The 23,025-nt window shown below is 43.3% G+C and overlaps 1 protein-coding gene across 2 annotated transcripts; it reads right to left on the bottom strand.

Moving 5' to 3' along the window:
• Nucleotides 1-633: 633 nt before the first annotated feature.
• LOC139566396 (anosmin-1-like) lies at nucleotides 634-21,611 on the bottom strand. Of its 2 annotated transcripts, XM_071387528.1 has the most exons (14): nucleotides 21,320-21,611; nucleotides 16,049-16,096; nucleotides 10,793-10,852; nucleotides 10,263-10,485; nucleotides 9,749-9,933; nucleotides 9,419-9,548; nucleotides 8,601-8,812; nucleotides 7,892-8,024; nucleotides 4,552-4,683; nucleotides 3,576-3,664; nucleotides 3,260-3,431; nucleotides 2,788-3,008; nucleotides 2,206-2,347; nucleotides 634-1,328 (listed from the first exon to the last, which is right to left on the bottom strand). In XM_071387528.1, exons 1-14 carry the CDS (start codon nucleotides 21,515-21,517, stop codon nucleotides 1,237-1,239), a joined length of 2,037 nt encoding a protein of 678 aa, XP_071243629.1. In that variant the 5' UTR covers nucleotides 21,518-21,611; the 3' UTR covers nucleotides 634-1,236. The 2 variants fall into 2 exon arrangements, with proteins under 2 accessions (XP_071243629.1, XP_071243630.1); XM_071387529.1 differs by lacking the exon at nucleotides 16,049-16,096.
• Between the last annotated feature and the right edge of the window lie 1,414 nt (nucleotides 21,612-23,025).

Here is a 23,025-nt window from a genome sequence, read left to right as displayed (position 1 = left end):
GTGTCCACCACCATTTGTCGTATAATACATTTTACCCGAAACAAAAACATCCCACCATGTCGAACGAACAAATGATCTGTCGGCATTTATACAATTTTACCGAAAATACCTGCATCCACCACAGGTGTCATAATTTTTTTTATATAGTTAGACTTTACTCGCATTAAATCTGTGGATGGAAAAGTGTTTGACAGCAAATTAAATCAGCATTAACATATCAGTAAGGATGGCTTCGACGCTTGAACCAACAACTCCCTCATAAGATAAAAAATAAAAAGGTAAAGGACCCCAAAGATGTAAAATAGAGAGGTATAGAGAGAGAGAGAGACCACAGCAGAGTCATATTCAGATGCATGTGCACACATAGTGTAGTTAGACAGGCAGAAACACAGAGACCCAGTTGGAAGGGTTGAATGGGAACAAGTGTGAAGCCATGCACCATGGGTATAGAACGCTGACAGACTGTGTTGCCTGGTGGTGTGTGTGTTTGTTTCCACACGTCCCCAGCTAACCTTTTGTTTGCACACCAACAAATATATAATGTCAATAGAAACACAATGATCGTCCATTTTCTCTGGTTTATAACTATGGACTTTTGAACCATACAGTATAAAATATGCACAGACACAACGCTTTTTGACATGGAATGTACTTTTACTTAAAACATCTCTATACAGGGTATGTCAGTTTACAAAAGGGTGAACTAGAAAGAACATAAACAGTCAAAAGTAACACAAAGACAACTGTGTACAGTAATACATACAAAGAAACCATTGTAGACATAAATAAATTATAGACAAACTGTATGTACACCATTTACAGTACATGAGAGTTGGGACACAATATGACATCTTCAGCCTATTAAAACGTAAAATGATAACTTTTATATTAACGTTTTTTATTAATTAACAGTGACAAGTCGTTGTCTATTTGTCGGAGAGAGGGAGGTTGTAATACAAACCATTTCATGCCAGAAACACTAGGATTTTACATGCAAAGCCAAGGTCTCTAAGGAATCTTAATCTACTGTATAACGACTCATATCCACATGCAACATTCAGAAGCATTTCCTCATTGAAGGGTTGGGTGAACTGTTTATTGGTGGGCTACTTGTTAGCAATTTCTTTGATTGGTAGGGCGTACATACAACAGTAGAGGCATGACTAAGTAGTGTCTGAAAGAGGACCCTTCTCCCTTCTGTTGGTGGCTGTTCTCCAGTGTCCTGAGTCTGGGAGGTTAGTTCTGTGCAGTCTGGTCAGCTCTGGTCAGCTGATCTCCCAGTGCCTCTATGTTGGGCTGGTGCTGGTGATGATTCCTGAGTCTAGGTCCTGAGATAGGACAAACAAGTCAACGATATGGTCAGAGTTAGGGTTGCAAAGCTACCGGTCATTTACGAAAGTTACTAGATTCTTCAGTAATAATGGCAATTAACAGATAATCTATGGAAACTATAGTGATTTATACTTGAAAAACCAAAACATATATTTATTCATATATAAAGTATACATTTATTATATCTGTGTCCATATTGTCCATGAGTTTCTAGTGGATAGACCATATGGTTCAAGAGAAAATAGCGTAATTAATGAAAAAAGCATCTAATCAACAATGGCATTATTTGTAATGAACTCTGCAACTCCTCCAACTATTGTATTTTTTCACAACTACAACCATTTTGTACCCAAAACATTTACAGCAAAAACATATTGATATAGTCAAATACGTGAGTAAAAAACATAAAGGATAGTTCATGCGGAAATCCTCATATTAAACACATTTACTAAGTTGGTTTATATTTAGAGTTTATAGTTTATAGCTTTGACATTCATTTATTTATTTTAAAATCATCTTATTGGATTTTTTGTAATATATTTTACATGAGACCACACAGAGGGCCAGAGATAGTCGGCAGTACCCCAAAAGGCCACTAGTTGTCATCTGGTAAAATTCCATACATTCCTTGAAAGTTACAAAATTATGGCAGTTTACTGGAAGACTTCGAAAGTTTCCAGTAATATACTCTCCCTTTGCAACCCTAGTCAGACTGCAACATCACCCATTTTTTACATTACATTTTCTAACACCTCTCAAACTGGCCATGTTTAACAGAACATCAGTTATCAGTGGTTATGCATGTGCGTATTCTCATTGTAAATCTCTTTTAGCATTTGGAAAAGAGCAAGATAATACAATCAATGATCTTACTGTGCTGCAGGACTGGTGAGATGTCGGGAGTGCAAAAAGTCTTGGTGGTGGCAGGACCCTCTCCTCCTGCTCCAATCACCTGGATCTCCAGCCTGTAGAGGGTGGCTAGCTGCAGACCTGACACTACCAGGACAGTACGCTCCTGAGAGAAGAGGGAAGACAGCAATACAGGGGCTCATTAACTGTGAAAAGGGGGAGCTGGTTGGCTTTTTCCTATATGGATGTTTTGGTCAGCAATACAGGGGCTTTGGTCACCTTACTCTACTACACATCCCCCCCCTTTGCCGTGAAACTACTTATTTAAACCGCAACAAATCATGGGAACTTGTGAAAATTGATTACTTGGACATTTGTTGGTTATTTATGGGAATTTTGATTTCCTGAGACAAATGGTCAGATTTGTTGCATAAAGGTGGGCTAATTCATTTAGTTGATATGGGATTCCAGTTATAGTGGCACCCCACTGGGGAGACGCTGGTTGAATGGACGTTGTTTCCACGTCATTTCAACGTGGAAAAGAGGCTGAAATGACGTCTGTGCCCAGTGGGACAGCACTATTTGGGTTTATACTGATGGACTTACTGGTGGTAGTATCTGTGACTGTGAGATTAGGCTGTTGGGAAGGTTGTTATGGCGACTGGCTGAGGTCACTTCCGCCCATGTGACCTGGAACCCGTGGAGCTCTCGGGGTGGGAGTGGCGCAGACACCTCCCATGTAAACACAGCTGTGACGTTACCCTTGTGGGCCATGAAGGAGGCGGTCAGGTTCTCTGCCTTGGACAGCACCTTCGGAGGAGGAGTTCCTATGGGACAAACATACAGAGTGTTTGCGGGGACCAGTTTGAGCAAAGTAATGCGCAGAATTGCAAATCTTGATCACATAATGACTAGTTATTTAGGATGCAAGGTGCTATGTAGATCAGTGATTCAGTCCGACTTCAATGTAGTTGATCTCAAACATAAAGGGGTACACCAATGGACATGTGAATTGAAGGGTCACTAGGTCAATGACAAAGTGACCAAAGTGGTCTTTGGGTGGTCAGTGGTGTCTCACCTTCCTGGCCGGGACAGGCTATGTGTTTGGGGCTCTTGGCCCTGATGCTGGCACAGGAGGGGGTAAAGAAGAAGGTGGTTTCTGCCTGGGCACGTCCCTTAGTACCCAGTGGCTGGAGGTTCACTCTGTACTTACAGGAGAAGAGCAGGCCGGGGAGGCTGGCAAAGCCCTCCTGTAAGAGGTTAAAGACAGCGGACACAGATATGATGAGAGCAGCCTCTACTGTAACTCCAATAGAGATATATACCCTTTGTCGTAGTTTCACCATAACTTGTTTCACCATAAATCGGTTGTATGGCTGAATGAAACTGGTTACCTGTGTGATGATCTTGTCCGCTCCTTTGGTCTGGTTGTGTCCACAGTACTCTGGTACCCACTGGACACGATACCGAACTACGGTGGGATCTGAGAGAAATGGAAAGTAGTATCAATCAATAATCATTCATTATCAATCAACTGCCGATTTGTCGCATAACACTGGTGACAAAGCACACATTGTCCTTTCAAAATAAGAGTCAATAGTTCACTTATAAAGCTCAACTTGTTCAAACAGAACAGATTATTTGATGCAAAATGTAAGAGAAGCCGTTCCTCAGTTGGCTCTTTGTGTAGCCCAGTGTGTGTGCTCTGGTTAGCCCAGTGTGTGTGTTCTGGGTAGCCCAGTGTGTGTGCTCTGGGTAGCCCAGTGTGTGTGCTCTGGGTAGCCCAGTGTGTGTGCATTCTGGGTAGCCCAGTGTGTGTGCATTCTGGGTAGCCCAGTGTGTGTGCATTCTGGGTAGCCCAGTGTGTGTGCATTCTGGGTAGCCCAGTGTGTGTGCATTCTGGGTAGCCCAGTGTGTGTGCATTCTGGGTAGCCCAGTGTGTGTGCGTTCTGGGTAGCCCAGTGTGTGTGCGTTCTGGGTAGCCCAGTGAGTGTGCTCTGGGTAGCCCAGTGAGTCAGCGATGCTAGCTTACTGTGCTCATGTTCCTGCATGAACAGGATTCAGGATGTACTTCTGTGCGTCTTATCAGCTTGTAAGAAAGCAGCCTTTTGTTTCATCCTTTTGTTTGTTTAATTACCCACAAGCAGCCTGTACATTTACGATAATCTCTCTGTTTACATCACGATAGGGAGGTGGTGGTTAGAGGATTATTTCCTCAGCAGCACTGCTGTTCTTATCAAAGGCCAAATCATATGTGTGTGTGTGTGTGTGTGTGTGTGTGTGTGTGTGTGTGTGTGTGTGTGTGTGTGTGCGCCTATGCGTGCGTTCATTCATGCGTGTGTGGCTGTGTCTAGGTTTCTCCCTGCATACCTGTGCTCCTCTGCCAGTAGACCCGGACCTGCAGCTGGCCATCCTGGTAAAAGGGGGTGCCCACATCCAACACATCAGGGATAAGGCCCTCGGAGACGGGGACCGGGTGGGCGCCAGACCTCTGCTCCTCCCCTGATCGTGGAACAATGAAAATGGGAACAAAGCGATGTTAGATCAGATGCAAACATACACTACATGCCAAAACACTATAGCTTTCCCTTTTTACCCTCATTTTGACAGGGAGTCATGCTGAGACCAAGGTCTCTTTCAACGATCAGCCCTGTATACACATCAATATTCACATTCACATATACACAAAATGCAAAACACATTCATAGGAAACAAACACACTCTTCAGTAAAAAGATCCTCAATTAGCCTTTTCCGTCAATCCAGATACCCAGAAAATTTTAAGCGGGGACATGATCAATGAGGGCACCATCCAATGTACATACACAATACAGTATATACAAAAGTATGTGGACACCCCATTCAAATTAGTGGATTCGGCTATTTCAGCCCCACCCGTTGCTGACAGATGTATAAAATCGAGCACACAGCCATGCAATCTCCATAGACAAACATTGGCAGTAGAATGGCATTACTGAAGAGCTCAGTGACTTTCAACGTGGCACCATCATAAGATGCCACCTTTTCAATAAGTCAGTTTGTCAAATTTCTGCCCAACTGTAAGTGCTGTTATTGTGAAGTGGAAACGTCTAGGAGCAACAACGGCTCAGCCGCGAAGTGGTAGGTTCACACAAGCTCATAGAACGGTACCACCGAGTGCTGAAGCGTGTAAAAATCGCCTGTCCTTGGTTGCAACACTGACTACCAAGTTCCAAACTGCTTCTGGAAGCAACGTCAGCACAAGAACTGTTAGTCTGGAGCTCCATGAAATGGGTTTCCATGGCCGAGCAGCCACACACAAGACATTTTCTCAGGCAGAGGACCTGAAATCACATGACAGAATAGACAGGCTGTGTTCTGACTGATGTTTGACTGTTGTTTTATGTCACATTAAATCATATTGCTTATATGAAATCTTAATAAAAAATAGGCTTACTTTTGTTTGTTTTTTCCTCTGAAGACATGATCATGTCTAAAATCAGATTACAATTCAATTATTATTATTTTTTAAGATCAACATGCACAATGCCAAGCGTCAGCTGGAGTGGTGTAAAGTTCACCGCCATTGGACCCAGGAGCATTGGAAATGCGTTCTCTGGAGTGATAAATCACGCTTCACCATCTGGCAGACGAACTTGGGGTTTGGCGAATGCCAGGAGAATGCTACCTGCCCCAATGCATAGTGCCAACTGTAAAGTTTGGTGGACGAGGAATAATGGTCTGTGACTGTTTTTCATGGTTCGGGCTAGGCCCCTCAGTTCCAGTGAAGGGAAATCTTAACGCTACAGCATACAATGACATTCTAGATGATTATGTGTGTCCAACTTTGTGGCAACAGTTTGGGGAAGACCCTTTCCTGTTTCAGCATGATAATGCCCCCGTGCACAAAGCGAGGTCCATACAGAAATGGTTTGTCAAGATTGGTGTGAAAGAACTTGACTGGCCTGCACAGAGCCTTGACCTCAACTCCATCGAACACCTTTGGGATGAATTGGAACGCCGACTGCGACATCCGTGCCCGACCTCACTAATGCTCTTGCGGCTGAATGGAAGAAATTCCCCGCAGCAATGTTCCAACATCTAGTGGAAAGCCTTCCCAGAAGAGTGTTATAGCAGCAAAAGATGGACCAACAATTTATTTCTCAACTGTGGCAGTCATGAAGTTCTGTCAGCCGGTGATTGTCAAGCAAATAACTGCTGGCCTCACAGTAATTGACCGTTAATTAACATAAACACATTTAGCAAATTCTGGCTTCCACGCATAGCCTACAAGCCACTGATTCAGACCTTTGGAACATCTACATTTTAAAAAGTCTAATAAATCCATGTAATATAGCCTACACCATCACAATAAATCCATTATTTATTTTAGACAGGTCTAAAGAAACATGATATTAAGGAAAAGTAGTCTATTTCAGAAGAACAGAATAGCATACTCTGAGTTGTCCTGATGTTAGGCCCTGATCTGGCTATGCTACTGTATATGGCTGTGGGCTACACTAGTTCATTTAGCAGACAGGATTTGTTTAGAATTCAGTGGCATTATTTAATATTATTTAATAGTATAAAGAATAATAGTATGAAGAATTCCCTGGCGGCATCCCCGTAATGCCCCCTAAATAAATCCAGGCCTTTTGCTGCCATGACCCCAAATGTAATTATGCATGTAATGCTTTTACTATAAAGTTGCCATTTTTATGGTGAAAATGATCTTCCCCAAACCTGAAACTCACGCGCTGCTTTATGGATGCCAGTTAGGCTCGACACCCCTTGTAAAGCAGATTAATGTGCTTAATTTTAAGAAGTTATTTGGCCACTTTAGTTGTAATACAAACCTTATCAAAACAGGCCTATGGGTTATGTGTGCGACTATGATTAGAAAAAGTCGCAAAAAAAGGCATTGTTTCTTATGCTGGGCATCATTCACAAGTGATAATATAGAATTCACAAGTGATAGGCTAATATTGTCACCCATCAGACTATTCTTAATTTAATCTTGTCTTTACATATACTAAATTATATATGTGTGAAATTTATTTTTATTTAAAATGGACCATTATCATGCACCTGTCTCGAAACATGGGCAGTGGAACAAATACATGCCATCTATGCACTTAAACAGCAAATGGAGGACGCTTTTCCCGTGGTTCATTTTCACGTCAGCCAGGAAGGCTATACCCCTGTTGTAAAGATAAACAATGTGCTTAATATTAGGAAAGTTGAGAAATAAATATAGTAGGCCTAGCCTTAGAAAGCTGATGGGATCCTCCTCTTTTTAATAGAGGCCATCACTCTGTTTTCTCACGCAATTGCATAGCCTATAGAAATGTTGCGCAATATGAGCTCATTGGCTCTCATGACGTATTTGATTAGATTTTCGATTACAATTGCATTGATGCTGAGTACCAGGCAGTTTGCAAGTTTGGCAGGCTAATAATGACCATCAGCAGCATCAGAGCTTGGAGAAGCCTAATTACCGTAATAAACGGTATTTGACTGCAGTCATGACTCGTCATGTAGTATATCACTCTTCCAACCTCAATATACTGGGTAAATATTTAATAGAGTTGCAAAATTCTGTAAATCCTCCAACTGGGATTCCTGGAAAAACCAGGGAACTTTGAGAATGTTCCCAGAATTTGGGGAGCCTAATTATCAAATATTTTCCTTAGCAAATGACAGCTGATAAGCTTTGACTGTTGTTGACGTACTGTGTCGTGTGTTGAAGTGCAGGGTGGCTTTGGGACTTTTCAGTGGGGTCTGTCCCCAGTAAGACACGGCCTGTAGCTCCACACTGTAACTCCTGTTAGCTCGCAGACTCTCCAGCTCCACATAGCTCTGCCCCTGGATACACACACACAGGACAGAGAGGTTATAGGGTCAGGAAGACCGTGCTGTGTCCTCTGCATCCACACAACAAAAGGTACAAAGTAGGTCCAATAACCACAGCAATAAATTGCCGGGAAATTTTCATTTTCCAAAACAGACACGAGCTAATGCAGATTTAATAGCATCAATTTGCGATTCATTTGCCAAACGTGACAACTATACAATTGCTTGGTTTGGTGTGTAAGCACTAAGCACCATGCGATTGGAGGGTTTATGCCATCACAGCCACACACACTGCCATTGTTTATCCTTCCATTACATTTGTTGTGGCTTGAGGAAAGAAAGAACAGGCTTCCACTCTACATTGTCCCAGGGAATGTCCCATGTTAATGAGTGTCTACATGTCAGGGTAGAAAAAGGGTTCCAAAATGGTTCTCCTATGGGGACAGCCGAAGAACCATTTAAGTTTCTAGAAATAGTATGACGAGACCGCCAAAGCCCCTCAGGCCACGTCATTCCATTTCTATTGGTATGACTGACCTACCACATGGGACCAACATGTCAAGGTAGGGGCCTTACTCTACGACTTACCCCATTGACCATCTTCCTCCTCTTGGTCTTAGGTGGTGCTGTGGCCCCAGTGCTGCCTGTGGCCCAGCTCCAGGACACCTTGTAGTGGTGTACAGGGACATCCAGGTCTGAGGGGATGGACCAGCGCAGCCGGACCGACACCGCCCTGCCGCCGGGGCCAAAGGTCACGTTGGACACCCTCAGCTCAGATGGGGCAGGGGGGCCGGAGGGGTCTGGGGACGACATCAGGTGTCATTGGTCTGAAGTAGACATCAGTAGTGTTTCTGGTGTTTCTAGGTCAAACCGTTTTGTTATATTTCAGTTTTCTGTGATGTATATAAAGTGTAATATTGGGATGCAAACTCAAAATGTAACACATTTCAACTCTATATCTGACATGGTACAGTTGTCTTCTTTTTTTAAAGCCCATAACCATGTGTGTGAGGTGTATACTTCTGTTTCAAAGTAGATTTGGACCAAAAATCAGTCTGTGTGACCCTGATTTAACCCACTGCAGTAAAAAGGTCAATCAATCATGGAGGCATTCTCGCTGACAAATGCAGCACAGCTAACCCACACCGCACATTACAGCTGCCAAATACATTAAGCTTTAGTAACTGTCTATGAAAGCTATTCATACATTGACTGGAAGGTATTACAGCTCTAGGGGGCTTAAGCACAATACAGCACTTCAGAAATGGCCAAAAGCCAATGTAATTAGTCTGTATTCATCTTCATTACAGTCAGTGCAATATCACCCCAGGTTGTTTAAGCCAGCCTCACACACACACACACACACACATACACAAGCAGACACACAAACAAACACACACGCACACCTTTCTTGGTGTGGATGTGGCGACTGGGAGTGGTGAACCCTCTGGTCCCATGGACGTTCACTGCTGCCACTCTGAACTGGTACCACCGGCCTGCCCGGATATCAGCCAGCCGCGCTTTCTCCTCCGTGGTCTAGAGAGAGCGAGAGAGGGAGAGAGAGAAAGAGAGAGAGAGAGAGAGAGAGAGAGCGAGAGAGAGAGAGTTGTTTAACTTCATGAACAATCAATACATTGCCACACATTGAACTCTAAGTAGATTACATTCATTTGTCCCCTTATAATCAACTAAATCCAGTATTAATAACTAAGCATCCCCAAAAAAGGCTGACTAACCTGTGCTACCACCTCCCACTGTGTAGCAGCGTCCTCACTGGGTTGTATCCCGTAGTTCCACCTCCTCTGGACCACGTAGATGACCGGCTCGGCCGACACGTTGAATCGGGAGGACCAGCTCACCTCCATCTGGCCAGACCTCAGCTCCTCAAAACTCAGCTCCTTCCTGGGCTTCAGAGGGGCTCCTGGAAGGGTGAAGTGGGTCGGTTCAAGGTCATGTGATCATTTGATTTTAGTCATTTAGCAGACGTTCTTATCCAGAGCAATTAGGGTTAAGTGCCTTGCTCAAGGGCACACCGGCAGATTTTTTACATAGTTAGCTCAGGGAATCGAACCTTCCACTGACATCAGTGAATTATCTAAGCGAAAGTTAGTTTTTTTATCTCATCTTTGAATTGACCCACAAATTGGTTGCAGATAATATATTGGTTGTAACCAACCAACAAAAAATGTACATACTGAAGTTTCCTGTCTATTTTACTGAACATACTGTGTGTAGTGGAGGTTGCTGTACCTTTGTTAAGGTTCTTGGGAGGTTGGCAGGTGTGCCCACAGCCGTTGGAACAGCACTTCGTCTGGGCATTGCACTCTCTGTCCTCCATGCATCCCTCCACACACGCCGCCGCAAATCCGCTGGCCTTCTCAGGGGCGGGGCAGTCACCCTGCTTCACTGCCACCACCGAGCGCAGGAACTCACAACTCGTCACACACTCCCAGTGCTTCTTGGGAATTGAGCGCTGGGGTGGAGGATTGGGGGACAGACAGACAGAGAAAGCACAGATGCTTTACTACTAAAATAACATGCAGAAAAACTGTGCAGACACTGTAAGAAGAAGATCAGTTTCGGATTACTTACTGAGTAAGGAAATTGAAGAAGCACTGAGGTAACATTTGCCTGTGTCAGATTACTTTTGCCAAGAAAATGTCTATGGAGGAGAATCTGAACTGAACTCTACTAATTTAGCCTCTCAACATGAAGCCTCTCCTCAGGGTGTTCCTCCCCCCTAACTTAACGAAGTGGGAGGCTATCAAAAGTCATCATACCTCACAAAGCTCCCGACACTGGCTCTTCAGGTCCCAGGAGGCCTTGCAGGGTTCCAGGCACTTTGAAGGTGAGAGAAACAGAGATGGAGGTGAGGGCTTGTTACACCTTCCATGCCACCACAGGAGATATCTGAAGCAGCTTAATAAATGAAAAACGTGCCACCACGGTATTCAAAAAAAATACTTGAATACTTCTTCTGCCCTCAAGCTCCCTCAATATAACAGCAAAAAGTGTTACCACAAACTTTAGCAGCTTGAGGTTTATTGGGAGGAATCTTTGTATGCATCTGACATCTGTGGCCTTGTCGGTGTTCCTGACTCTCTTGAGGAAAGAATAGCTAAAGAACTTGACAGTTGGTTGCTGGACCCACATTTAATTTGGCGAACATCAGTTTAAGGGAAATAAATAGGATGTTTGAAAATCAAAGAACACCACTCTTCCACAGTGTGTTTGTTATTAACTATGTGCTTCCTGTAGCGGCTTGTAGATCTGTACTGCTGTCCTTGTCCCCTGAGAGACACTCTTCCTGCATGAGTAACTCAGGCTAGACTGCCCAGGGGAATATTCCCATTTCCAATTTCATGCTGCAATGAAACACCGTGGTTGGTAGCCATGGAGGAAGGCAGTGGGGAATGTTGCATCACAATGTATAGTAAGGCTGGTGGCTCTAGGGGTAATTTGAAAGTTACCATATTACAATAACAACATCCATTTGATATCCAGGTTTAACTATGCTGAACAAAAATATAAACGCAACATGCAACAATTTCAATGATTTTACTGAGTTACATTTCATATAAGGCAATCAGTCAATTTAAATAAATAAATTAGGCCCTAATCTATAGATTTCACATGACTGAGCAGGGGCGCAGCCATGGGTGGGCCTGGTAGGGCATAGGCCCACCCACTTGGGAGCCAGGCCTAGCCAATCAGAACAAGTTTTTCCCCACAAAAAGGGCTTTATTGCAGACAGAAATACTCCTCAGTTTCATCAGCTGTCCGAGGGGCCGGTCTCAGACGATCCCGCAGGTGAAGAAGCCGGATGTGGAGGTCCTGGGCTGGCGTTGTTACACGTGGTCTGTGGTTGTGAGGCCGGTTGGACGTACCGGCAAATTTTCTAAAAAGACGTTGGGTGCAGCTTATGGTAGAGAAATTAACATTCAATTATCTGGAAACAGCTCTGTTGGACATTCCTGCAGTCAGCATGCCAATTGCACACTCCCTCAAAACTTGAGACATCTGTGGCATTGTATTGTGTGACAAAACTGCACATTTTAGAGTGGCCTTTCATTGTCCACAGCACGAGGTGTACCTTTGTAATTATCATGCTGTTTAATCAGCTTCTTGATATACCACACCTGTCAGGTGGATGGATTGTCTTGGCAATCTCTGGGATCTTTTTCAGCTCATAAAACATGGGACCAACACTTTACACACTTTACATGCGTTTATATTTGTGTTCAGTATATAAACTCGGTATGCTTATGGTTATTATTTCTTACTTACTTATGCCTTGACACAAGTATAACAGCATGTCCAATACACTCCTACAACCTTCTAGAGAAAACCTCAACCATGTAATGCGTTGTTGAAGGTTTTCAAGGCGTGAAGATTGGAGTTATCCTGGGGCAACGTTTTGGTCGGAATGAGAGTGGGAAACACATTTATCTTCAGTTGCTGGGAAAACATGAGAAAGTGTGTGTGTGTGTGTGTGTGTGAGCGTGTGTGTGTGTGTGTGTGTGTGAGTAAAAGTGTGTGAGGGGTGGAATGGGGTGGAGAGTGTTGGTAGTTGTCGGAAACTCTGAATAATGTGAAGGAAGGAGGCACACGTTGAAATGCAGCTGAGGTGCCCACTTTATGGTGGGGGAAATGCGGAGACCCTGCCGAGCTCGCCACAGGCCCCACTGCTACTTGTATGGAAGGAACATCCTGAAACTGCTAAAGCCTTACGCTGTACCCTTTCCCATTCAGTAACACATGCTCATACATTGCTCATACATTCAACTAGCTCTCTCTTACCCCTCTACTCTCCTGTAGTACCCTGTCCTCGCTTTATCTCTCCTACAGTCCCTCCATACTACAGTGTACTGCATGTCTAAAGCTCTCCCATTGTGTCTAGATCCTCGGCTGCCCGCCATCGCCTAGTGCCATGCCGTACTATGAGTGTCCCTGTCCTGTCATCTCTTATCTCCCTTCTCTGGTCTCCAACTTGAGATTCTTCCTCTAATCCCAACTGACGCTCAGGCTCTCTCGTCTCCTCGTTCTTTTTGTGCCTCTCGGCTACGCTTCGTTTTCCGCCCCATTTCAAACTCAAACCAAGCATTCCTTTCCACCAGCGACCGACCGCAAATAAAGCAGAGTTCTAGGACTCTGATAGAATGTCTAGGAATTTACACAACACCTAAGGACTCTCTTCCACTGATGGCAAAAGACAAAGGAGTATTACCCCTTGATGGCAGAAGTTTGATAGACATTTGGAAGTCAATAATGCTCTGTTTTACAAAGGAACCAGGGAAAACAGGAAAAGCACCAGCAGGGTGCACATGGCCATTTCAGTATGCAGTAGGACAAGAGTGAACCGTTTCCTCTCTGAACGACAGTAGATAATGGCCTCAGTGACTTCTGACCGTGCATAACGCTGCTGTTCTGTTTGGGTGGTGTAGACTGAGCCTGCTTCTCAAATGGTACCCTGTTCTCTATATAGTGCTCTCCCTTTGACCAGCGCCATATGGGCCCTGGTCAAAATAAATGCACTAAATAGAGAAAAGGGTGCCATTTGGGATGCGCACTGGCTGTACTGTAGCACACAACAGTGTTTGATACCGTGCCCAGATGACACCCTCCCTGGAGAAAAAAGACCCTGCCTTTTGTCTCTCCCTTCCTGTTTCTACAAATTGAACAGGCTTTGGGGGGGTTCCAGAGTCTTTCACAAGAGGCTGTGCCAGCTCTCTGTAGTGCTAACACTGTTCATTATTTCACATGGTCATGTCTGTGGTGTAGGGAAGAAGATGTGGTGTGTTAGAAATGGCACCCTATTGCCTGCATAGGGCTCTGGTCAAAAGTAGTGCACTATATATGGAATAGGGTGCCATTTCAGCCTTGTTTTTAGTCCTTAGGGCCACATCATCCCAACTGCTAGACCAGTAAGTGTTAGTTGGTACACTAATGACTCCCAAGTGCTGCCTAAACGCCAATCTGAAGGAGCCTTGGCTTGTCGTGAGGTGATAAAAAAATAATGACTTCAACTAAGCATTCATATCTGCAGAACTGAGAGGCTGACAGACTGCCCGGTGTAATGGCATGGCAATTATGACCGTCCACGGCTCTCCTAAATGAGGCACTGAAGCGATCCTGTCATCCCCCGCTAAGCCTTTAAATGAAGATGTGACCGGACTCTATTGTGTCAGGCTATGGTAATCATCTATAGTAGCCTTAATTGACTGCCTGCCTCGACGAGATAGTGACAGGCAGATTAACAGTCACTCATCGTTACCAGGGAGGTCCATAGAGACAACGTGATGCTGAGTGTGAATGGGCAAAGTACAGGATGATCTGACTATTGTGACCAAACATTATCATAGCTCTACTGGATGTAATCACTGAGGGTTTAAAAAAAAATGGCAGCACTGTTGTTGTCTCCGATAAGTTGTGGGTGGACTTTTAGTGTAGCAGTAAGCACTGCTGCAAGCAATCACCAAATGCAGACATGCGATGGCTTACGCAGCGAAACAAATCATCGCCTGTAATCAAACACTGCGAAACATGAGGGTCTGACTTCCAATTTTGTGGTTGAGCTGGAACTACAGATTACATAGTAGGCAGTGGCATTTCAGGAAGACCTTAAAATCAGACTGAAATCCTTGAGCAGCCAATCAAATCTAATGTTGAGTTAGAGTGATATACTGAACCATTGGTGATACATAACTGAACTGAAAGCAAAGCAAGATTACTTCTAAAGTGAGACCGCAGAGACATTAAGATCTCTTTAGTGAGAATAAATTGATTCTTCATCTCCACTTCAGAGCCTCTAATTTGGCAATTAGCTGCCGTGTAATGAACATTCCACGAGGAAGAGGATTCTAATTGGCTGTGTTCTTTCTTAACGAGAATAGAATATCATTATTACTTTCTTAACGAGAATAAAATAGCATCGCTCTTCAAGAAAACAAGGAGAGCGCTGAAATGTATAATTTTATTATATGCTCAGTTTCACCATTAAAAAACAGAGCAAAAAAACAGCACATTGGTTTGGACCTGGTGTGGAGGATGCCATCACGCTACAGGGATTGACTTGGTTTAAAGTTTGAGTGAAAACTCTCTCTGGAGTTCTGGAGAAATCTGCTGAGCACTTGGTTAAATGTTTTCATGGACCCACCAAGAGAGGTCAGCGGCGTGCGGACTGCGTTTCTGCTGTGAGCCTACCCTGGGTTGAGTCTGTCTGTCACAGACAGAGACGTGTGTTGTTGTGCTTCTCTACCATACGGTGACACAAACACACAACTAACCAGAGTATTACACGGTAGTAAACAAAGCAACAAAACAATCACAAAGACAACTCGAAACTAATTAGGAACGTGGCTTCAGAGTAAATAGCTGCGAGTGTGAACGTGTTATCGGGAAAAAAAACATTATTCAATTTAACAAAAACATGTGAGATAATATTGTTCATAATGGTATTTGCCTGCTATTTGCGTTCTGAGATATGACAACTGTGCAACCATTCTATTGTCGTATACTACAGTATACTGAAGCCTGTGGAATAAGCACAAAGGCAACATGTCAGCTTCACTTCTGTACACTGTGGGGCTAGTATACTGAAGGGCTGTTAGAGAACGTTACTGTCCTCATTACCAAAGATGAGTGGACCTCTTTACCCAAAGACAATTATGACTTCCAGAGAGGGATATGCAGAAATGTGTTTGATGAAAATACAAAGTGGAGAGACTAAGAGCTTAACAGCCAAGCATCCATCTAAAGCACCTGTCCCTATACGTTAAAATCATATATTTTGTAGGCTCTATGATCTACAGGGGAACAGTACATAGCTAGCTGCAGTATATTGGCTGACAGTGATGTATGGTATTGCATGGTACATAGAGTAGTGTGTAAGAACCACTATGACAATGATGTATCATGCTATTTGTTCAGCTGCTGACTTTCCCTGAGAGCTTTTCCTCTCTGGAAATAGATCATTCAAGTTTTGTGCGATTTCCGTCATGTTAGGTATGGTATGCATGTAAACATCAGTATGTTACCTTGGCACACTGTCTATGATTTTGACACCAGCCCAGGGCTCCATTGTTCTGAAAGGAGAGAAGAAAGTAGAAGACAGTCAGTAGTGTAATTACTAGGGAGAGAAGAGAGTAGAGGACAGTCAGTAGTATAATTACTAGGGAGAGAAGAGAGTAGAGGACAGTCAGTAGTATAATTACTAGGGAGAGAAGAGAGTAGAGGACAGTCAGTAGTATAATTACTAGGGAGAGAAGAGAGTAGAGGACAGTCAGTAGTATAATTACTAGGGAGAGAAGAGAGTAGAGGACAGTCAGTAGTATAATTACTAGGGAGAGAAGAGAGTAGAGGACAGTCAGTAGTATAATTACTAGGGAGAGAAGAGAGTAGAGGACAGTCAGTAGTATAATTACTAGGGAGAGAAGAGAGTAGAGGACAGTCAGTAGTATAATTACTAGGGAGAGAAGAGAGTAGAGGACAGTCAGTAGTATAATTACTAGGGAGAGAAGAGAGTAGAGGACAGTCAGTAGTATATTTACTAGGGAGAGAAGAGAGTAGAGGACAGTCAGTAGTGTAATTACTAGGGAGAGAAGAGAGTAGAGGACAGTCAGTAGTGTAATTACTAGGGAGAGAAGAGAGTAGAGGACAGTCAGTAGTATAATTACTAGGGAGAGAAGAGAGTAGAGGACAGTCAGTAGTATAATTACTAGGGAGAGAAGAGAGTAGAGGACAGTCAGTAGTATAATTACTAGGGAGAGAAGAGAGTAGAGGACAGTCAGTAGTATAATTACTAGGGAGAGAAGAGAGTAGAGGACAGTCAGTAGTATAATTACTAGGGAGAGAAGAGAGTAGAGGACAGTCAGTAGTATAATTACTAGGGAGAGAAGAGAGTAGAGGACAGTCAGTAGTATAATTACTAGGGAGAGAAGAGAGTAGAGGACAGTCAGAAGTATAATAACTAGGGAGAGAAGAGAGTAGAGGACAGTCAGAAGTATAATTACTAGGGAGAGAAGAGAGTAGAGGACAGTCAGTAGTGTAATTACTAGGGAGAGAAGAGAGTAGAGGACAGTCAGTAGTATAATTACTAGGGAGAGAAGAGAGTAGAGGACAGTCAGTAGTATAATTACTAGGGAGAGAAGAGAGTAGAGGACAGTCAGTAGTGTAATTACTAGGGAGAGCAGAGAGTAGAGGACAGTCAGTAGTATAATTACTAGGGAGAGAAGAGAGTAGAGAACAGTCAGTAGTATAATTACTAGGGAGAGAAGAGAGTAGAGGACAGTCAGTAGTATAATTACTAGGGAGAGAAGAGAGTAGAGGACAGTCAGTAGTATAATTACTAGGGAGAGAAGAGAGTAGAGGACAGTCAGTAGTATAATTACTAGGGAGAGAAGAGAGTAGAGGACAGTCAGTAGTATAATTACTAGGGAGAGAAGAGAGTAGAGGACAGTCAGTAGTATAATTACTAGGGAGAGAAGAGAGTAGAGGACAGTCAGTAGTATAATTACTAGGGAGAGAAGAGAGTAGAGAACAGTCAGTAGTATAATTACTAGGGAGAGAAGAGAGTAGAGAACAGTCAGTAGTATAATTACTAGGGAGAGAAGAGAGTAGAGGACAGTCAGTAGTATAATTACTAGGGAGAGAAGAGAGTAGAGGACAGTCAGTAGTGTAATTACTAGGGAGAGAAGAGAGTAGAGGACAGTCAGTAGTATAATTACTAGGGAGAGAAGAGAGTAGAGGACAGTCAGTAGTATAATTACTAGGGAGAGAAGAGAGTAGAGAACAGTCAGTAGTATAATTACTAGGGAGAGAAGAGAGTAGAGGACAGTCAGTAGTAAACTTGGCAAAAGAAAAATGTCCTCAGTGTCAACTGCGTTTATTTTCATCAAACTTAACATGTCTAAATATTTGTATGAACATAAGATTCAACAACTGAGACATAAACTGAACATTTTCCACAGACATGTGACTAACAGAAATGGAATAATATGTCCCTGAACAAAGGGGGGGGTCAAAATCAAAAGTAACAGTCAGTATCTGGTGTGGCCACCAGCTGCATTAAGTACTGCAGTGCATCTCCTCATCATGGACTGCACCAGATTTGCCAGTTCTTGCTGTGAGATGTTACCCCACTCTTCCACCAAGGCACCTGCAAGTTCCCGGACATTTCTGGGGGAAATGGCCCTAGCCCTCACCCTCCAATCCAACAGGTCCCAGACGTGCTCAATGGGATTGAGATCCGGGCTCTTCACTGGCCATGGCAGAACACTGACATTCCTGTCTTACAGGAAATCACGCACATAACGAGCAGTATGACTGGTGGCATTGTCATGCTGGAGAGTCATGTCAGGATGAGCCTGCAGGAAGGGTACCACATGAGGGAGGAGGATGTCTTCCCTGTAAAGCACAGTGTTGAGATTGCCTGCAATGACAACAAGCTCAGTCCGATGATGCTGTGACACACCGCCCCAGACCATGACGGACCCTCCACCTTCAAATCGATCCCGCTCCAGAGTATAGGCCTTGGTGTAACGCTCATTCCTTCGACGAAAAACGCGAATCTGACCATCACACCTGGTGAGACAAAACTGCGACTCGTCAGTGAAGAACACTTTTTGCCAGTCCTGTCTGGTCCAGCGACTGTGGGTTTGTGCCCATAGGCGACGTTGTTGCTGGTGATGTCTGGTGAGGACCTGCCTTACAACAGGCCTACAAGCCCTCAGTCCAGCCTCTCTCAGCCTATTGCGGACAGTCTGAGCACTGATGGAGGGATTGTGCGTTCCTTGTGCCATCCTGTACCTGTCCTGCAGGTGTGATGTTCGGATGTACCGATCCTGTGCAAGTGTTGTTACACGTGGTCTGCCTCTGCGAGGACGATCAGCTGTCCGTCTTGTCTCCCTGTAGCGCTGTCTTAGGCGTCTCACAGTACGGACATTGCAATTTATTGCCCTGGCCACATCTGCAGTCCTTATGCCTCCTTGCAGCATGCCTAAGGCACGTTCACGCAGATGTGTACAGTACAGGCAAGGCTAAAGACAGATAGTCATCTGACCTCTCTGTCATTATCAGGTCAATGAATGGCTGCATCCCAAATGGCACCATATGTCCATTATAGTGCACTACTTTTGAACAGGGCCTATAGGGCTGTGGTCAAAAGTAGTGCACTAGGAAGGGAATAGGGTACCATTTGAGACTCACCCAATTCATCATACCCATGTTATGAAGGCTACTATGGCAGCCCAAGGGACATGAAAGTCAGAACAGATAAAGGTGAAATAAAACACATTTTAAAAAGATGAGGGCATTTTGTTATGTCACTTTGACTAAATGAGTGGAGCACAATATGACCTCTGACGCAAATCAGAACTAGTCTCACAAGTCAGACAATTGTTTCCGAAATATTACACATGAAAGACTGGAAATCAAGGGTAAGGCTACACCCTAAATGGCACCCTATTCCTTATATAGTGCACTACTTTTCACCAGATCCCTGCGGGCCCTGGTAAAAAGTAGTGCACTACATAGGGAATGTGTGTCATTTGGGATGCAAGCCTAAGTTTGAACCACCTCAAAGCAGACTCTAATGGTCCTGTCCAACAACTATAATCCAGATTGATGGTGGCATTAACATGATTTGAATTCACTGACTGACGTAAATTATGTCATGTTACAAAATCTCAGAAAGGGACTTTTCAATATGGAAAGCTTACGATAGATTCAACAATCTGTACCAAGACGTATTTCCATGGCTGCTTCCAGCACATTGCCAACAGAGACCTTTCAACCAATATGCTTCATTTTAGTCACGTTCACCTGTCCATTACTATGTGTCGAATTGATGAAAAAGTATAGCTGAAGCTTACTGTAGCTAAACCCAAGTCTGGCAATAAGAATTAGCCATTTTATAGGCTGACATGACATAGTATCCTATCCACTCCTACAATGGGTAGACTTGATCTACGATCTATGACAGAAATTCCATCACAGAGGGAATAGATGGGCTGCCCTTGCAATCTAACATTGACCCTGCTACATGATCCGTGGGAAGTAGTGATTAAACAGGTCAAAGGTCATATCCTGACCCTTAGAGAGGTCACACGTGCTTAACAGTGTGGCTAATGATGTGATGTCAGTGCAGTTCCCGTCCTATGATAATAAACCATAGCTAATAGCCATGTGTCTCACTAGTTCCCCATTCCATATTCCCTATGGAGCAATTCATTCAGTAAACTATATAGGCCTACTATATGGGAGTATACTAGTGGGTATTCTCACAGGACCATCCTTCTGAATCCTCAGGCTGAATAGTGAGTAACTGGGCATGTTCACTGCTAAGGCTTAGTTATCTCCATACCCTGTATGTTTTATTTGATTTATTTCACCTTTATTTAACCAGGTAGGCTAGTTGAGAACAAGTTCTCATTTACAACTGCAACCTGGCCAAGATAAAGCAAAGCAGTGCGACACAAACAACAACACAGAGTTATACATGGAATAAACAAACATACAGTCAATAACACAGTAGAAAAAAAATCTATATACAGTGTGTGCACTTGAGGTAAGATTAGGGAGGTAAGGCAATGAATAGGCCGTAGTGGCGAAGTAATTACAATTGAGCAATTAAACACTGGAGTGATAGATGTGCAGAAGATGAACGTGCAAGTAGAGATACTGGGGTGCAAAGGAGCAAAACAAGAAATAACAATATGGGGATGAGGTAGTTGGATGGGCTATTTACAGATGTCATCTGTAAATCAAAGGAGAACATGAACTTGATCATGTGACCTGGGTGGCTCAGTCACAGTGTCATAGGCTTGGGACTGGAGGGGTAGTGAAGGGCTTGATATGGACATAATTTGGATAACAAGCTTCTCTCTCTCTCTCTCCATCAGCCAGTAGGTTGCTCCACTTCTCAATGCAGAATCAGATTTAAAAATGGGACATGGTAAAGAGAACTTTCTAATGAGAAGTACAGTGTATAGACAGTTTCCTCTGTCAGAACATGATACTGAACTGTCTCCATATATTGTGTCTAGTTTGCTTGCAAACTTACCAAATCTAAAGCAGTTATTGTGAGGCCAAAATCAAAACTTCAGTTATCGGTTAATAATCAACTAAATAAATAAATACAAATAAAATCTATTTCAAGCACATTCTTGTTTATTAATTCATTTGCGCATAAAAAGCAAAGGGAATATTATATGATGCAGTAGAAACAAATCGGATTGCCTGCGTTTGATCCAACTTTGACTTTATTCCATGAAGACAGCAGCATGCTCGCCCGCTTGTTTTGGCCTTACCTCCACCTGAGATTGTTTGGAAAGCGTCGCTATGCGAGTGCTGTGCAAGCTGAGGCACCTAGACGCACATCTCCCTCGGTAGACGTCGTTCATCGACTGGGTCTCGTCTTTCCTCTTCGTCTTCGCATTGACACTCAAGAACAAGATACTCCACCAACAAAGACTCGCAAATACACCTCGACTTTTAAATAATGACATTGTCTAGGCCTTTTCTCCTGCGTGTTTCCCCTCGTAGCGACGGGACGAGTTTGTGACAGTTTGTGGATGCAGCCCGGGAAACTGATGAAACTTCTATGTCGAAGGGAGGAGTCAGGAACTGAGCTCAGCCTGCCATTGGAAGACATCAATGATCTCAGGCATGATGTGTGTGATGAGTTTGGACTGTTGCCATCTAATTGTTTAATTGCTGACATATTTTAAATTATAATTTGCAAATAGCCTCCAAAATTACAATCTAAATGTAAGGGCTAATCTACCTCACGTGATAAAACCAGGTCGAGTAATATCTTTAATGATAATGTCCTGCTCCAAATGAGGAAGGCATTTTGATAAAGGGTAATAACACATGAACAAAAAATCGACAGAATCCACCCCTCAGCGCTCCTGTTCACCTGCCACTCACTACACCTGTTTATGGTCTTTCCCAATTTTCTGGGGACAAAAAAAACCCATAGAACTGCAACAATCACTTCATAATCTCTTAAATGTTATCCTTGACTGTACTGAAAAACTAATTTTCTACATATTCATTGTGTCTTATTTGGGATTCATCCCTTCGTTTTCATTCATTCATTCATTAAGTAATTCATCCATTCGTCCATTCATTCATTCATCCATTGAAACTTACCTGACTAACAATAGTTAGTATAGTGTAGTAGTTCTCTAGTATAATCAGTTTGTTGCCTCATGGAAACCTATCTGGGGGGCGGGAAGTTACACAGCTTCCAGGGAACCCCATCATTTTCACCGGTAGCAGAAAACAACATTTTAATGGGCAAAACTATAAAAACTAACCACTACCATATCTCACAAAGTATCTCTCCACGTTTTGGCACCGTTTTCTTGCCCACGGAAAGGAGAGAATATGACGTGTTGGAAATATTGAAGAAATCCTCCCGTAGTTGGTCTTTTTTGGTCATGCTCATTGAAAAATAGTCTCTGCTTGGAGCATTAGCCTCCTGTGGTGATAATGACTGGCCCATACCTCTTCTATGTTAGGTTTAATAGAGTGGTGCTGTGCTGAGCTGTGTGGAATCACAGCAGCTGTGCTGTCTACTAACTACAGTGTCATAATTAGTCTACAGGTGAGGAGCGTTTCCAACACTGGCTGCAGTTCAGAACCAGAGTCAGGTTCAATCTGTTCATTTACAGTAGCTTTAGTTTACACAGAGTGAGATTGCGGAGAGTGAATGATGAAGGGTAGGGTAAGTCAGTCTCTGTCTTTTGTCATTTGGACCACAATATCATGTTTAAATGCAATCACGTATTTAGTAGAAATGGCATGGGGCCCCTCTCAAGTCAAATCAAATCAAACTTTATTTACCACATACGCCGAAAACAGCAAGTGTAGACTTTACCGTGAAATGCTTACTTACAAGCCCTTAACCAACAGTGCAGTTCAAGAAGAAGAAAATATTCACCTAGTAGGCTAAAATAAAAAGTTATAATAAAAAGTAACACAATAAGAATAACATTAACGAGGCTAA

Source organism: Salvelinus alpinus, chromosome 38, assembly GCF_045679555.1.
Source record: "Salvelinus alpinus chromosome 38, SLU_Salpinus.1, whole genome shotgun sequence".
Classification (NCBI taxonomy): domain Eukaryota; kingdom Metazoa; phylum Chordata; class Actinopteri; order Salmoniformes; family Salmonidae; genus Salvelinus; species Salvelinus alpinus.
This window is presented reverse-complemented; position numbering and strand designations above follow the sequence as displayed.

Excerpts from the sequence above, each read along its gene's own strand:
- LOC139566396 (XM_071387528.1), bottom strand. The coding sequence starts at position 21,517 with ATGTCATTATTTAAAAGTCGAGGTGTATTTGCGAGTCTTTGTTGGTGG. Across the intron at positions 3,432-3,575 it reads CGGACAAGATCATCACACAG|GAGGGCTTTGCCAGCCTCCC; the intron begins GTAACCAGTTTC and ends AACCTCTTACAG. Across the intron at positions 1,329-2,205 it reads CTCACCAGTCCTGCAGCACA|GACCTAGACTCAGGAATCAT; the intron begins GTAAGATCATTG and ends GTCCTATCTCAG.